At 38.6% G+C, this 17,031-nt stretch overlaps 1 protein-coding gene across 13 annotated transcripts in view; it reads right to left on the minus strand.

The window, feature by feature from the left end:
- Zbtb20 (zinc finger and BTB domain containing 20) overlaps positions 1-17,031 on the minus strand; it is a 357,321-nt gene that overhangs the window by 37,026 nt on the left and 303,264 nt on the right. For all 13 annotated transcript variants that reach the window (XM_033755905.1, XM_033755904.1, XM_033755907.1 and 10 more), the window contains 2 exons: positions 13,844-14,007; positions 13,278-13,465 (listed from right to left, as the gene is read on the minus strand). In XM_033755905.1, the coding sequence (XP_033611796.1) occupies positions 13,278-13,465; positions 13,844-13,854 (199 nt within the window). In that variant the 5' untranslated portion in view covers positions 13,855-14,007. The remainder of the gene's footprint in view (positions 1-13,277; positions 13,466-13,843; positions 14,008-17,031) is intronic.

The following is a 17,031-nucleotide window of genomic DNA, read 5'->3' on the forward strand; positions in this document are numbered from 1 at the left end:
TTGATACCACCAAAAAAAAAAAAAAAAAAAAAAAAAAAAACGAATCTTTGTCTAAAAGAGCAAATAACCAAGACCTGTCATGTAAAGGTACAAGATCCCTATAATGAATGTAACTGTACTATATACCTAAAAAATACCAATAAACTCAATGATGAGAACCGAGATCTGTCATGTAAAGGTACAAGATCCCAATAATGAACGTAACTGTACTGTATACCTTAAATGTACCAATAAACTCAATTAATAAAAAAAAACCTAAATGAGAAAAAAATAAATAAAAAGAGCAAATAACTACACGATGGGGTGAGAAAACATTTTCAAAACAAAATCATGGTCCAAATCTTAGTCAACACATTCAAGAAGCACTCTTAAAAGTCTATTATATATACACCTTTGTTTATTATGAGTTAAGCCACAAAGCTTAACTCTATGTTATGTCCTTGCCATACAGGTGTACTGAAGGGATCTGGAGAGGCATCAGGAGTCAGTCTGCAATTGGATGTTTCATGGATCTCTCCTCCTTGGAGGCCTCTTGGAGGCCACAATATTCATTCCTCCTGGAGTCCAGGTTTAAGGATGCAGATTTTGATTGGAATATGCATTGCAGATGTCACACTTGCCTGCTCTTAATTCTCTGATCCCAATCTAATCAAAGTTTTACACTGATGTCCGAGATCAACACACACACACAAACACACACAAAGTCATGAATATGTGCACGCATATCTTTTCAGGAGCCTCAGGGACTCTGAGAGGGAGGCCCAGTTATAGTACCAGTGGATCTAAGGACTCCAGATCAAGAGTTCCCTCTGAAGCAGGGTTAGGGGCAGTGGTGCCCTCTTCCTGTGCAGCTGCTTGAGGAGCCAGGTCTGCTGAGAGGAGAGTGCCTTTCAACATCTTCTCTCAGGATTATTAAGGACACCTCAAGGATCCCAGGATCCAGTCATCTCTCTGGGATCTTTAAGCAGGGACAAAATGGAATAGGATTAAATCCTGGGAATTTCTTCAAAATTTCAAACAACAACAACAACACCAACAAGAACACCACCAACAACACCAAAACCCACACCAAGAGGCAAAGACCTTCAAGTACCATATTTCCCCAAGGAAAGGACAGGTTTCTTTTCCCCTGGGATTAACTTCTTAGGATTGAAATTCAGAAGCTGCATTTATCTTTTTCCATGAAATATAGAGTTATGCATGGGGGCTTAATCCTTAATAAAGAAAGGCCTTCTGTGTAGCCAAATATGTCAAGATATAATGCAGAGACAATAAGTGACTGTATAGGAAACAGCGATTACAGAAAAAAACGAATGATAAAGTTAATTTAGTTATCATTTAAAAAAATTATTTGTGCAGCATTCAACAAGTCATACATGCCACACTTTCTTAAAAATTCTGTATGTCTCGGCTTAATATTGCATGCAGTCCTTGTATAAAGTGACAACAAGAGCTAAGCTAAAACTACTGAATTTAAGTGAAAAGAAGGAAACTTTCTGAATTGGAAGGAAAAGGAAAACTTCACAGGTCAATTTGGAGCCAACTATGAATTCATTCTGCCCATAAAATTATATTTGTGCTCAAAGTTCTTCCATGAGTTTTTTATGTAATTTCCAGCACTGATAAAATAATTTCATTTAGCTTTACCAGTGACGTAGAAGCAGAGCAAAGTACCATTTGGTTTAGTTGGTTCCAGATCACTATCCTGAAGTAGAGGTAGTATCAGATTTTGTGTGTCCAGGAGACAATGGATTTTGAAATGTCTTCAACCATTAAAGAAAAAAAACACAGTCCAAGTTGAAACCCTCCTGCTCCAGATAATGAACCAGAGGAGCTCTCGTGACAATGAAGGAGGATATGAGAACATGAGGTTTGATTCTAGTAACTACAAAGCTACTTAAATAGGACCTATTCAGAAAGAAGTTCACAGAATGTGGCATTTTTAGAAGAATTATGTTTTGAGATAATTTGTTTTTCAAAGGTTTAGAAAACTTAAATACTCAAAGTATATACTTGTCCTCTGCCTAATGTTAAAAGTTTACTGAGGGTACCTGAATGAGTATTTGTAAAACTATCCAATAAAGACATGTACCAAGTCTTATAAAACATTTCTATTTGCTAGAAGGAAAAGAAATCTTTTGGGAAGACACCCAGCAGAGGTATAGCTGGGTCAAATAGGACTTCTAATCCTAGTTGTTTGAGGTATCTCCATACTGATTTCCACAGTGGTTGCACCAGTCTGCACTCCCACGCAATGGAGAAGGGTTCCTTTCTCCCACAACCCTGCCAAGATTTGTTATTGACTGATTTCTTGATAGCAGCCATTCTTTATGGGGTGAGGTAGAATCTCAGTGTTGTTTTTATCTGCGTCTCTCAAATGACCATTTGAACATTTTTTCATATGTTTATTTGCTGCTTTTACTTCTTTGACTGAGAAATGTCTGTTCATTTCAGATGCCCATTTTTGAATTGGGTCTTTATATTTGGGGGGGATCTGATTTTTTTTCTGAGTTCTTTATATATTCTAGATAGTAGACCTTTGTCTGAGGAATAGCTGGTAAAATTTTTTTTTCCATATTGTGGGTTGTCTCTTAGCTCTGCTTGTGATTTCTCTGGCAGTGCAGAAACTTTTTAAAAAGATGAGATCCCGCTGGGCATGGTGGCACACAACTGTAATCCCAGCACTTGGGAGGCTGAGGGAGGAGGATCACTGTGAATTCAAGACCAGTCTGGGCTACACAGTGAGTTCCAGGTCAGTCTCAACTACATAGTGAGACCCTGTCTCAAAATACCAAACCAAACCAAACCAAAACAAAAGAGAGATTCCAGTTGTAGATTCCCGAAAGAATTAAAAGAATCATACCACAGCAATATATACTCACCCATGTTTATAGCGGCACAGTTTGTAATAGCTAAAATTTGGAAACCGCCCAATTGTCCATCAGCTGGAGACTGGATAAAAAAGATATGGTTTTAATTTTATAAAATGGAGTATTACTCAGCCATAAAGAATTAGGTATATTTATAGCTAAGTGGATGTACATTTGAGGCCATACTCTTAAGTGAAATTTATAAGTCACATATGTATAAATACCGAATAGCTTCTCTGGTATGAAAAACTAAAAGTGTAAATAAGCATCAAAATGTATAATTGATGTTGTGCAATAGGAAGAAAGATCTAAAAGAGTAGAGGAAGTAGGAGGGGTGGGGGAAGGTAAAAAGGGTAAAGAAAAAAATATGTGAAGAGGAAACACATGAAAAAAATGTCTTTGTAAACAGGGAAGGGTGGAGTGAGCGGCTGAAGGGAGGGCTGGGGAATGGGGAAAAATAAGAACCAAGGTAAGTCATGTAAAGGTACAAGATCCCAATGATGAATGTAACTGTATCATATATGTAAAAAGTGCCAATGAACTTAATAAAGATTTGTAAAAAAAGGAAAAGAAATCAATGTTGTAAGAAGTACATAGACTCTTTATAAAATTATTGATTTACTGAGCTGGGTAGTGCCTTCAAATTTCTTTTACATACATTTATTATCTCGGTTGCCTCATGAAATGGAGAAGGAATTCCTTCTTACCTTGCCTATTTAATTGCAGTTTCTCTTAATATTGTTTTGTATTTCTCAGCTTCTAAGTGGGTTTGGAATTCCTATATTATAAAAATATTCTTTAGGCCCTTCTTGAGTTATTCAATACTTTTTCTATTTAAACTGTTGAAGTTCCTTTAAAAAGTTTGTAAAGTGTTGCTTCCTTGTTCTGCCTGTTTACTCCTGAACTCTCCTGAGTGAATATTGTATTGTTGTTATTTTGTGTGTGAGAGAGACACATCTAATTCTGCTTTCATGACAGCCACTAGGACTCTCCCAGTCCCTACGCTGAAGGTGACCTTTCCCAGTTCTCTTCCTCCTTGGTGTCCCTGGCAGCAGACGCTGTTGATCCTTTTCCTCCCAGAAGCACTATCTTGGTTTTGCTCCTATCTCTCAGATCTTTTTTCCCTTCACCTTTGTTTGATGCTTCTTTGTTCTCTTTCTTATCACTCAATGTAAATATTCCTAGGGAACCTATTTTCCTTTTTTTTTTTCTTTTCTTTCAACAAAGCCTTCTTTGAAGTTTATTCTCACATTTATGGCAAAGTGTGACCTCTGGGGCCAGTGTTCCCTAGCCATAATTTCAAATACTTCTGCGTACTCAAGTACTCTGCTTATAACTCAATGTCCAGGTGCTTCTAATGGGAATACCCCCTAGTATTTTACACTCAGCACAGCATAAATGGAGTTCTACTGTAGTCTCTCAATACTATGTTTCATCATTTTGATATCTTGGAGTTATCCTTGACAATTTCCTTTCTCTTATCTAACAGTAAGCTCCTGGGTTTGTCTTCCCTCATCCACTGTCTATGGAACCTGGCTCCCTCACCCCTTCACTCCTATCATCAATCCCCTTCAGGTTGCCAATCCTGTGAGCTACTGATAATGCTTTCTGGGCTCTCTATCTTTCAGTCACCCCACCATCTATGTGTGATCCTTGATGATAAATTAGATCTCCCCCCAAGCAAAGTTTTGATCACGACCCCTACTTAAAACCCTGCCACACCTTCCACCAGACAGCAAACCCCTTATACTCTATATTATTAATGACTCATTTTCAATGAAATGCTGTTTTTCAAAAGAGTTTGGGTGGAATCTTCTCACTAAAGGTAGCCAGGTGTTACTGTTGACTGGGTTATAATGTACTATAAGATAATAATGACTTGAGGATATGTATTGTTTTAAAACTCTTGGTGGCAGGGTCTGTTTGTCTCCACATTCATTTGTGCATTTATGGAACTCAGTGCAGTGACAGGCACAGAGACAGATATACTCTATATGCACAACTGCCAACTGTGTGGGTTGAGGTTGGTCCTGGTGTAAGGGGACCCTGCAAGGCAGCGCTTTGTGCATGTATCCACTCTACTCTATGAGTCGCTTAGTCTCTGAGCATGGTGCTTCAGTTTATAAAACTGCATCCTGTACAACACCTACTGCATAGTCTTCCACATTGAAAATATCTAGTCAACCGATGAGTGAACAGTCCTAACTCATTTCTGTCCTGAAAACACAATTTCTTTTAGAAGCAGACTTGGAAACAGGCACCATATATAGTGGGAAGAAGAACAGGACTCAATTTTTGGCTCTGCCTCTCATTATGCTTGGAACCCGCTGGTATGAGACTTGCCTTCTTTGGTCCTCAGTTTCCTTGTTTGCGCAATGATGAGTTTAGATCAGGTAACCTTTAATCTCTTTCAGTGCTGATAAATAGTTCAAATCCGTACACAGTCATGACAGAACAAAGAATGTAGAGACAGAAGAAAAGCAAAAAATAAAGCAGAAAGTGCTTATACTGCTGATGAGTAGTAAGAGATTTGACCGTGAGGTAACAGGGGAATAAAATTTCCCTCAAGCAAGCAGGACTTAAAAGAATCCTCACCATGCTTTCATTCATTCCTAAATTATCCACCTCCTAGGGCAGTACCACACATAGGCTTTAACATTTTTCAAATGTCAGGATGTGAGAAACTTCGGCAGATATGGAGAAGCACTAATTTTATAAAATGAAATTCTGCATGAGCAGAGGAGCACATATAAAACTGTCCCTAGCAGCTGAAGATAAAAATTAAAGATGTAGTCCAGCAAGGGACGAGATAACAAGATGAAGAACGGGACCTTGAAAGTCAGCAGGCAGTACTAACAATTACAAACAATCATAAGCACATCTATGCAGTGTTTGGGAGAGCAACATGACATGTAACTTGAGACCATCGGTAATGAGACCAGATTATCAAGATCTCTGGGACAATTCATAAGGTGATACATTGCTGGAGTCTGGGGAGACCATAAGCCAGTAGGTTTACGGTGAGTGTGTGGCCCAAGGAACCCTTCTTAATAAGAAAAATTATATTGAGATATATTGATGAACACATCATTTCTAGGACATTTGGAATACTTTCTTACTTCTATTCACTATGCAGAAGGAAGGAGACCTCTGTTTATTAGAAAATAAGTGGGAGGCATGCTTTATTATTTATTTGGGAAGCAAATATTTCTAACAGGGACACAAATTCAGCCCAGATGAATTATAACAACAGCAATGCTAACCAAATATAAATGGCTTTGTGATTAAAATGAGACCAAGTGCATGAAGGTCTCGCCATCATAACTGAACTGGTCTGTTTTTTTTTTTTTGGTACCAGAGATCGAACTCAGGTCTCTGCACTTGCAAGGCAGGCGGTGGAACCACTGAGCTAAATCCCTGGCCCTGAACTGCTCTGTTTTTTGAAAGCACCATTTTCTTCTTGTGCCTCTGTGAGTCTGCTTGTGTTCCTTCTGCAGAAAATGACATTTTTTCCCCTCTTCTACACATGCATATTTCTTCCTGTTCCAGTTTAACGCTATCTTCCCCGTGGAGCCGTTCCCACTGCTCCAGCATCCTTCCTTGGGTGCTTCATACCATTTGTGCATATGCAAACACTTCAATATTGCATTTGTATTCACCTCTTCAAAGGTTTAGCAGAGTCTTTATAAACACTGTGAGCTCCTAAATGAGGGGATGGTATCATGTTCCTATCTTCATCTCTAATCTTAGCTGAGGACTTGGTGCTGAAACGGGTTTGATAACATTTGGTCAATGACTAAACTAATGAGTAAGTAAATGAATGCACAAATGAATGAGGTAAAAGTGAATACCAGAAATTATTGCATTATGTGACTGTGAGAGACAACCGATTAAATTGGCACTGTAGGAAAAGCTCTATAAAAAGAGGTTCAGTTTTATAAGAAGAAGTAGATTAAGACATGAGACTTTGAAAAACATGATTTTTAAAAATAAATGTGCTCCTGGGCTGGGGACTTAGCTCAGTGGTTCTGCCAACTGCCTTGCAAGCACAAGGTCCTAAGTTCAATCCCCAGTACCAAAAAAAAAAAGTGTTCCTTAATAGAACTGGAGATGTAGCCCAGTAATAGAGCGCTTGCACACTATGCAGTATGTGTGAGGCCCTGGGTTTGATTACCAGCTCACCAAAGAAGAAAAAAAGCTAAATGTCCCTCAATACACTAAGAAAAGACTAGAAAATTAGAGAAAAGAAAAAAATGAGCCAGCTTTCAAATGTATATGTGCTGGACTATCTGGTAAAATCTCCAAATAAGAAGGAATAAAAGCCAATGAAAGTAATTCCAAAGAGAGTATTTCTCAATTAGCTAGAGGCAAAAAATGTTACTTTTTAAAAACAGAAAGACTATCTTCAGAGAAACAAAATCTACACTTAATAGGGAAGAGATTTACTTGGTTAAAATAATGGCAGAAAAATAGCTTCAGTTGCTAGCAATAAAAGATAAGCATGTAATTCCTTGTAAGACTTAGGATGAGGAGTAATGCAAGAAGAGTGCCTACTTATAAAAAAGTTATTTTATTTACTGTTTAACTTATATGGGATGTATTACAAATTAATTACCCAACCCATATCATCATAACTGTCTTGTGGTTGTTATTCCATCCCATATTGGCTATATTTCTCCTGCAAATTAGTGTGACCCCAAAATGTTTTCAGGATTGTCCAACTTGTCCTAAATTCCATAAATACACTCTTTCAGAGGATGCTGTTTTTTTGCCATGTCTCTATTACAGTTCTTCACAGATGGACCATTTTTGTCCTTCCAAAGTCTAAGAATAACTCTTTCAGTTATCAAGACATACCAAAATCCAGTTCAGCTGCTCCTGTGGGATTCCAGTTAGTTTAGACACATCTGCTGAGATACATGCATTTGAATCCAAATGAAGCTTTTGTTTGATTATACATTTTGAACATTTATGGAGGTTTTTTAGGGCCAAAATGATTTTCATTTTTTGGCACACCAAACAGAGATCTTCAGTTATAAACACTGCCTTCTGAGCACCTCCAACAGAAATCCAATCTTTTTATGTGAACAGGTGCCTCAGGAAGTTTTTGGAAGGTTTTACACTGAATCAGCTTTCTGACTGGAAACTTTCTGAACACACAGTCAAATTTGCCAGAGACTTTCAAACTTGCTTGAGCAGTCTTCACTCATACAGACGTACATTCACACATAGAGACAGCCCAAGTACAAGCAAATCAGAGCCCTGTAAACTGAAGTATCTTTCTTAAAGGTTAAATACCATATGCAACCAAAGCAAAAAAGGAGATCATGAGAGGAGAGTGAATGAGCAAACAGCAAGAGAATCTTCATCGAGCGTTTCCCTCTGGAAGCCTCACCTGAGAGTTTCAAGCTACATACCTTTTTAGTAACATTTTCATCTCACTCTATTTCAAATGTATTCAAACATTTGCATTTTAAAACACTGTACCATAGAATAGCGCGACTAATTCCTTTCACTCACAAACCTGTTCAGTTATTTTGAGAAATTCCCTTCTCTAATACAAATAGGTTGATCAGATCCAAATGTAAAGGAAGAAAGAGTTCCACAGTTTTCTAAGTCACAGATTCTTTGGCAAATCCCACACCTCCCCTGATTTCCCTACAACTTTGCCTTTCCAGTTTGAATATAAAATGAAAGTCCTTACGCCTAAAAAGTTAGTGCAGAGTAAAAATCATTCCTCCACTGGGCATGCCTGGAATGCGTAGGGAAATCTGCTTGCAAGTTGTTCTTATGACCCCAGACCAGATGCTCTAAGGTGGCCAGAAACCTTTGTCTTCACCCACTTAGCAGATTTCTGGCTCTTTATCAGGGTCTCCGAGGTTTATTTGTAGAAGTGAATCATTTCCTTCAAAATATCCCTTCCCTATTTACATGCTTGAATATTCCTTCTATTTTGTTTTCCCCCTACAGCTTTACTAAGAGAATAAATTATCTAGAAGAACAGGAACATACAGTAAGTACATCTGAGATACAGGATGAGACACAGTATGTCATCTATTAGGCCTGGCTAAGACCAGCAGCTGACGCTAAATGGGAAGGAACATGCACCAAATGTTTTTTAATCACAAAGTTAGTAATTAATTGCTCTTTAAAATACATTTTGTGCTTCTTTATGTCTGTGTACATGAAATGCACATTTATTACATGCCAAAAATTACAACATTATGGTTTAAATGTGACTGGCACAGAAGTCCGGAAATCAGAGTTAATGTTCCCACAGCAACTTTAATTCTGTCCGTGTGCACATGTAGAGCTATAACAGTCTTCTGTTTCAGGATAATACATATAGATGGTTTGGGGAGAGAAGCTAAAGACCCATATCCTCAACTGTAGTTACAGGAAAGAAACAAAGAATAAGAGCTCTGCTCCTTAACACATACATGGATAAAACAATGTCCCCACCCCCAGCGTTGTGTAATCAGGGAAGGAAAGAATCTGCTCTGATGCACTCAAGGGGACAGTTTCTGTTGCTGTGGGAACCTGAACTTTGCATTTCCTGACTTGGGGGTAATTAAAATGTCAACCTTAATGTGGCATTAATGGAGTTAACAATAAAAATCCCCTTTGTTTTGTTCTCTAAAAAATTGCTCAAAAGTTCAAAATGAGCCAAGAGTACTAAAAATTTTAATCACAGGGACTTGGACAAGCAATGGAAAGGGTTGGGGGTGGGGGCAGGAAAGGCCAAAGAAGGTGGATGGCAAGACACAGAAAAGGATGAGCCTGGAGTCTTCTCCAGAGCGTTCAGTCCCAGCAACATCGTGCTACCTACAGAGCTAAAGTTAAAACCACCCACACAACAGTTTGGTAATGTGTAAAGGTTAAATTAAAAATAAATAAAAACTGTTAATGTGTAAGTGCATTTTGGCAAAGACACAAAAAACGAGACAGTCTAATGAGTCAAGAGTAAAACATGTGAAGGTAAGTAACTGTGGCTATCAGCTTCCAACAAAGGAAATACATTAGACTAGGTGGACCTATAGCCAGACCCCGGGAGTATACCCAAAGGGAGAAGAATTGCTGCTCCCTTTGATGGAAGCCTTTTTTGGGGAAAACAAAATGGAAGAAATATGCAAGTAAATTTCTGGTTGCGTCTATCACATGAATATGACTGTGATGTGCTACAGCTTGATAGTTGTCAAGAAAAGTTTTTTATATGGAGAGCTTCGTCTGCTCTACTGACTTGGTTCAGTCCTGTTTAAGCATTTAAAGGGAGCGCTTGGCTCAGTTCATACTCAGCATGTTCCACGGGTGAGGGCTCTGTCAAACATTTGAGTTTTTGTACCCTTTTCGTTCTTAAGCTGATCTAAATGCCTTCCATTATCATCATCTAAATTTGTTTACCATTAGATTTTTAGAAATGGTATAGAGGTGACAAGCTAGGAGGTAATGGGAGAATATTACTGAAAGGAAGCTGTATTAGTGCGTGCAATGCAAAGCAGCACACGTTTCGGTAGCAGGATTAACATTACCACCTCACAAAGGAAAGCATATCTCAACTATATTCCTTCTTAGTTTGAAATTACTGGGATCTTTTTCCAAATTGGAAGTGACTCAGTTGTTAAATAGCTCACTAAGAATTTCAGAGAACATATCAACTTTGCTGGAAAATATGACCTGCGTCCTTCATGTGCAACAATACCATGCCTTGCCCATCCTTCCCAATTCACAGTGGAGCTGAATTTTATGGGAATGATTTAATCCATTGTGTTTTGTAACCCAATCACTAATGAGAGTAGTTTACAGATATTAAGTGCCCATTCAGAGTCAGGAATGCCATCTCTGGACTACGAGTACAGAACTCTGGCTGCTCACAATGAAAGCAAACCAGCAGCACCTATCAGTTCCCGGATGGGTTAATCGTGGTCAGGCAGTTCATCTATGTGGGTCTCAATTTTCTCAGTTTTTTCATCTGTAAATTGGGAAGAATCAAACTGACTGACAGGAAATGGGCATTAAGGAATGATTAAGAATGATGTGCTAAATATATGATGAATAAAAAGGTGTTATGAAAATTCAGGTACTTGTGAACGCTTAGAACACCACACACCGGTAGAATGTTTCTGAAGTTAAAGAGGCTAACAAGTCAGGGACACTATTTTTAAATGCCCCAAATCTGTTAGTTATAAATAGGAATTGAATATTTTACCTTTAAGAAATTAGGCTTTTAAATTAATCTATGGTAAAATGACATTTGAAAGTAAAAAAAAAAAAATTCTCTTGAATGCAAGAAGAGCATCCAAAATTTTAACAGCTTAAAATAAACCTTTTTCCTGTCTTCTCTCAAGCAATCTCCAAACGGACAGATTTCTGTGAATCTTTCCTAAAAACAATTTTCTTCTAACTGTAGGCTCAAATCAGGACAAACTATAATCCAAATATATTTGGAGAAAAGTATAATCAATTTAAAGAAGAAGTTGGAGCAGGGAAATCTTACACATCTTAATGGGAAAATTAAAATGACTTTCTAAACAGCTGGAGATTAGGATTCTCCTCCCAATCCCCTCTCCTTTAAACTGCATTCAGATACCCTCCTAAACTCAGATCTGCTGGCTTCCACAGGGGTAGCCAGGACCTGTACGCTGATACCATATTTCTACTGTTCCTTAAATGTCTGCCACACTAGTGCTAAGGCCTAGCTGGAAGATGCCTAAAGTACAATAATGAAGATCACTGCTTTTTCTGTTCAGCAAAACATTCATTTTGCTGTATCAGGAGGTTTCTGGGCTAAGGCCATTCCATGTAATCTTCCCCACAACGTGTGGCAGAAAGCCAGGAAATGAAGGTCCGTATGCACAAGCTCCAGGCAGCAACAGGCCACCTTCCTGATAGGTAGGGATAGTGTGTACATGTCTGTGGGCACAGTGCCACATTATTTTCCAATTCCTTCTGTAATTGCTATTAGGCTGGAGACTGCCAGGCAAGAAAGTCCAAGGGTGTGACTATTACAATGGTCCACAGAACACAGTCCCTCTTTCAGATCCCCATATCTCTCTATGACATTGCAACTTGGACTCTATGGATCATACAGGTGTAGGTTTGAATCTCATTAGTTCAGTCTCAGCCCAGCCATACTTAAAACACACTGTCTCCACCCCAACCCCTGCCCCTAGTTCTTAACCCTTTCTCTACAGAGTATTATGATAAAACAAGCAGAGAATGAAATCTCGAGACCTAGTCATCTCTGACCCTTTTTACAAAATTAATCATTTGTTCTTTCCAAAAAATAACAATGGATTTAGAATTACGTTTCCTAATTAATAATTTTTGTTTTTGTGGACAGGATAAAAGAAATAAAACTTGCTTGATCTTATTTTACTGATTCTAAAGAAGAATATGCCAGCTTTTCTCCTGTTACCAGATGACCCATATGGAGATCAGTTCAGAAGAGTTGCTGGGTATCTTAAAGCTACAAGAAATACTCCTTTGGATTTGACCCCAAACTTAATTAATCGCTTTCCATTGTCAACATACATGCCTCTCTTAAATACCGGGTTATGTTTCAGAAAGGCAAAAACAAAAACACACACACACAAAAACTAAAAACAAAAAACAAAACAAAACAAAACAAAAAAACCCCAAAAACAAACCCTCCCAAATGTGACTATTCAACTTTCTTAAAATGAAAATTTGAACAAGTGACTTCCAGATTAGCAAGAAGATGGCAAAAATAAACAGCAAAGAAGTGATTTCAATAGTGACGATCTCATTAAGCTGCCCATTTCCAAATTTAGCCCTCAGGCAGTTTTTTTAATTAAAAATATTTTTAACCTGAATTCTTATTGGCTATGTTAAGTCAGGGTGGCTTTTGAATTCTTGGAAGCCCTTTTCTTTTCTTCTGTAAATTTATGCTATCCTTTAACCACTTCAAAATAAATTAAAAACTGGAAAGTCAGAAATTCAGCCAAGCTACATGAGACTTCAATAACTAATGCAAATCTGATTTGTGTTATGTAACTTCAAAATGGACATTTTCTTGTATCTAAATGGCCTTCTGAGGTTCACATTTGGTTGTTCCATTTAGTAATGGTGGAAGTGGTGTTATTCAGATCAGGAATAATTAGAAGGCAGCATTGTAACTTCTTTTTCTGAGTTAATGCTATAAAAGAGAATGTGGATAATATAATTAATTTGCCTTTTGAGGCCAAATGGCTGGTTACCTGACTTTAAAATGGATTTAGCTTTGAAAATTATAGAAATTGGCCAAATAAAATTGGTGGCATGCTACTTTTGGCTATTTCCGAAGACAAAATGCAAACAGCTTGCTCTGAATGCACAACAGCCAAAACCCAGGGGAAAAGCATTACTCCAAGCACTGCAAAGGCACCATGACCTTACTGGTGTACTCACAATCAGATGACCCGGTGTGAGCGTGAGAGTTTGTTAGTGAGTGTGCTGAGTGGATGAGGGCTGGGTCTGGAGACGGAACAGCTTCAAAGCTCAGGCAGGGAAGGCCCGGCTTGGCGCTGGACCCACGCGGCTGAGTAATCTCATTCTCCTCAGATGCCTTCTGGTTTTCAGCTGTCTTGGGTTTCTTCCTGAAAATAAACAAAGGGCCCTTTGAAGGAACTGACTGCATATTTGGGAAAAGGCATTTTTAGAATCTGTTAAAGATAACTTGATTTTTTTTTTCTAAAGGGGGATGGGAGGGAGTCCAGTATGTCCCTTGTTTTAAAACAAGCTGATTCTTGTTTTTTTTTTTTTTTCCCTCCAGTAATGGCCTAACTGGGAACACATGAAAGCATATGGGCCAAGCAAACAGCACCACATTTGGACTCTGTTGGCTGTATAAAAGGACCCTGTCCCAGAACTTTTAGACAGCTTGAGCTACGTATGGCTGACATTATCCAAGAACGCACCCACCCCCCCGCCTTAAGAGTTTAACATGGTCTGGAAAAATACTAGTGGAGGTTTACCGTTCTAGCATTTGTCAGGAAGCTTAGAGACAGGACCGGTGGAGTAATGGGAGAAGCACTGGACTGGGAGTCAGGAGACTTGAGCTATCGTACTAGCTGTGCCTCTAACTTGCTGTGTGGCCTTGGGCACCTCACTTCACCTCTCTGGGCTTCAGTTTCCTCATCTGTAAAATAAAGGGCTTCGATTAGAAGGCCTTAAAGGTTCCTTCCAGCTTTCAGTTTCTTCATGGAACACACATAACATTCAACTTTCTTGCTGTTACTGGATTTCATTTTAAATCAAGACAAAATTCAAATCATAATCAAAATTTGCAGACTGTATAGATGAGAGGGCTAGCGATGGAGGCTTTTTGTTGAAGTAGAAAGTGAAAAGTGACAAGAAGAGCTTAGGCCCTGGTAGGCAAAGAGGCAAGGTATCATACAGAGACACTCTATTCCTGGTCTTTACTCATTCTATGCTGAAGATTCTAATCAGTGACTGTTCCTGGAGTTCATGAGTGTGACGGTGTATTTGGCATGTGAGGAAGAGACGAGTGAAAGGAATTAGAAACTGTTACTAATTGTCACTTGGAGTCAGGAATAGAAGTAAAACAGCTCAGGTATCAGTCAGCTCTGGGACTTCTCTATCATGAAGTACAACTGATTTTTAAATTAATAAATTAGCTTATAATACATAGCCCTAGACTTCAGCCAAACTTAGATTATTAGTCCTTGAACATGTTCTGAATTTCCTTAGCTTTGTGGGTTTTTTTGATCACTTTGTGGGTAATAACCAAAGAGGCAATTTTTTTTTTCACTGTGAGGGATCAAACCCAAGGCCTGGCCTTGCATATATGCACATAATGGCCAAGTGCTAAAGTACTGAGCTACATCCCAAGCCCTAGAAAGCGTTTTTTTTGGATAGAAGATTATGTGTGGTTCATAACTTGTAAGTGGATTTGTTTATATGCTTCCTTTGTTTCTATGAGCATGGCATTAAACATGTTATACAGAATACTGTATTTCATATTGAAATTTCTTGTCCTAGAGAGGTAAACCTGACCTTGGAGAATATGGTGTTATGATTAGTATACTGTGTTTTTGGTCCAACAGGTCATGAAATCAAATCTGTTTCTTTAGAGGGCAGAAGGCATAAATAGCATGGTAAAGATCAGAATAGAGGGAAACTTTCAGACAGTTTTTTCACTATACAAAAAGCCAATGTAAGGCAAACATCCAACTGCCTTACATATTGTTTGTTGAATAGGTGACGAACGGAATAACTCCCGTATTTTGAGTGTCTACGTGGAACTCCCAGGGCTCTGACATTCTGATTTTTAGTTTAAGATGGTATCTAACAAAAAAGTCTAAGAGCAACTCCTCTATTCTGTGAAAACCATTGCTTCCTCTACGGTCCCTACCTTCCACCACAGTTGTCTATCACCAAGTGGGAAATCTCAGGATCATTACACATTTTCCACTGCCTTCAAGCCAATTTAACATCACGTTTTAACCATTCTGCTCCCTTCATATTTTCTGCACTTTGCTTTCTTTCTCACTTCATGCAGGTGCCTTACCACTTTTTATCTGGACTATTTACTAAACGACTCTCCATCCTCCACATCTCCAGTCCCTGTTTCTCTGCATTCACTAAATCCCCGATGGTCATGTTAGCTTGACATTCTAGGTCAACTCCTTATCTGCCCTAGCTTATTTCATGTACCCTATGTACTGACACACTGGACTCTCAACATTTCTTAACATTCCCAAAAAGTCCTGGAATCTACATTCTTGGCAACACACCTTTACTCAAGCTATTTTTTCTTGCTTTGATCATCCCTTTGTCATCTCTGCTTACTGAAATCAAACACCCTTCATACTTGTCAAACGCTCTTTCCATCTTGTAATGGTCACAATTCCTCTCTACTGGATGGGACTTCTTGTTTGTTCTCTGAAATCCTCACATGGTTTTTATTAATATTATTTTACTCACTTAATTTTTTCATGAATAGTTATTTGTATGCAATAACCTCTCAGAAGGTAAGGAAATGCCTCACTCATTTTTATATTCTGTGTAGTCCTCCATTCTTCTTCCTTCTCTTTCATCATTTATTCACATTCATTTTACAAACATTTACGATGTGCCTGTGATGTGTTAGACTGGCCCAGGGAAGTGAGTCTGGCTCTTATCTTCCCAAAGTTTACTAGTCTACACTATAAAGCCACAAAGCTGCCATTCAACACTATTTTTTGGTGGAATGAAACTGGAACTGAAAGTAAAGGGTATTTTGAGGATCACCACAGCCTGAATCCCAGTTAAATTTCCTTCTTTCTAGGTAGCAGTGAACTCTACCCTGACTGGGTGCTTCAACTTTGAATCCATGAAGGGCATCTGAGAAGAGTGATGTCATTTTGTTCCACAGGACTAGGCTGGTCTTTGTGATTCATCTAAATATAGGGACAGAGTATCAGTCACAAATGCTACCTAGCAGAAAAAAAGTTTACCTCTGATGAGTACAAACAAGGCCAAGGCTAGTTTTAGAAGTGTAGTTCAGAAAATTAAGGATGCTCTCTTTCAAACATGATTACATCGCCAGACCACTATTACATTTTTATTTTTAATACTGCAGAAATTGTTGTTCACGCCAGTATCTTACTTTCCGTTTGTTGTCTCAAGGATCATTTTTGGAGAAAATTCTTGGCAAAACAGCATTAAACCACCTCTACTATCGGAAAATACTGAAAGCCAACTTTTTTGGCTCACTTTCTACTTGCCTAATATCACATTATTTTTAGCCTTTTACCACTGGGATGTTTCCCACCTGCACAGGTTAACAGAGAATTGCTTACTGTTCATATGACATATACAAGTACTGTTATTTGACCAGCTCTGGCAGTTTGCAGTTGATCTAGGAGGAAAGAGCAAGCTTTGTTACAATTAACTGAAAATACTTTCCTTGATTATATAAAAAGAATTGAATAAACATGGCACATCTGAGGGCAAGCCTCTGCTTCTGTGGCTGTGCATTATTCCCTGGAGCCTTTAGAGGGCAGCAGCACATTGGCTGACTCCAGGGAGCACTTCAGAGAGTTAACTCCCTACCAGAACCTTCCTCCTGGTCACCATGCCAAAGTTAGGTTTGCCAAGCTCTGGCCTCTCAGTCTCTTTAGCTCTCTCTCTCTCTCTCTCTCTCTCTCTCTCTCTCTCT

Source organism: Fukomys damarensis, unplaced genomic scaffold (assembly GCF_012274545.1).
Source record: "Fukomys damarensis isolate Sample0158 unplaced genomic scaffold, DMR_v1.0_HiC HiC_scaffold_24, whole genome shotgun sequence".
In the NCBI taxonomy this organism is placed as follows: domain Eukaryota; kingdom Metazoa; phylum Chordata; class Mammalia; order Rodentia; family Bathyergidae; genus Fukomys; species Fukomys damarensis.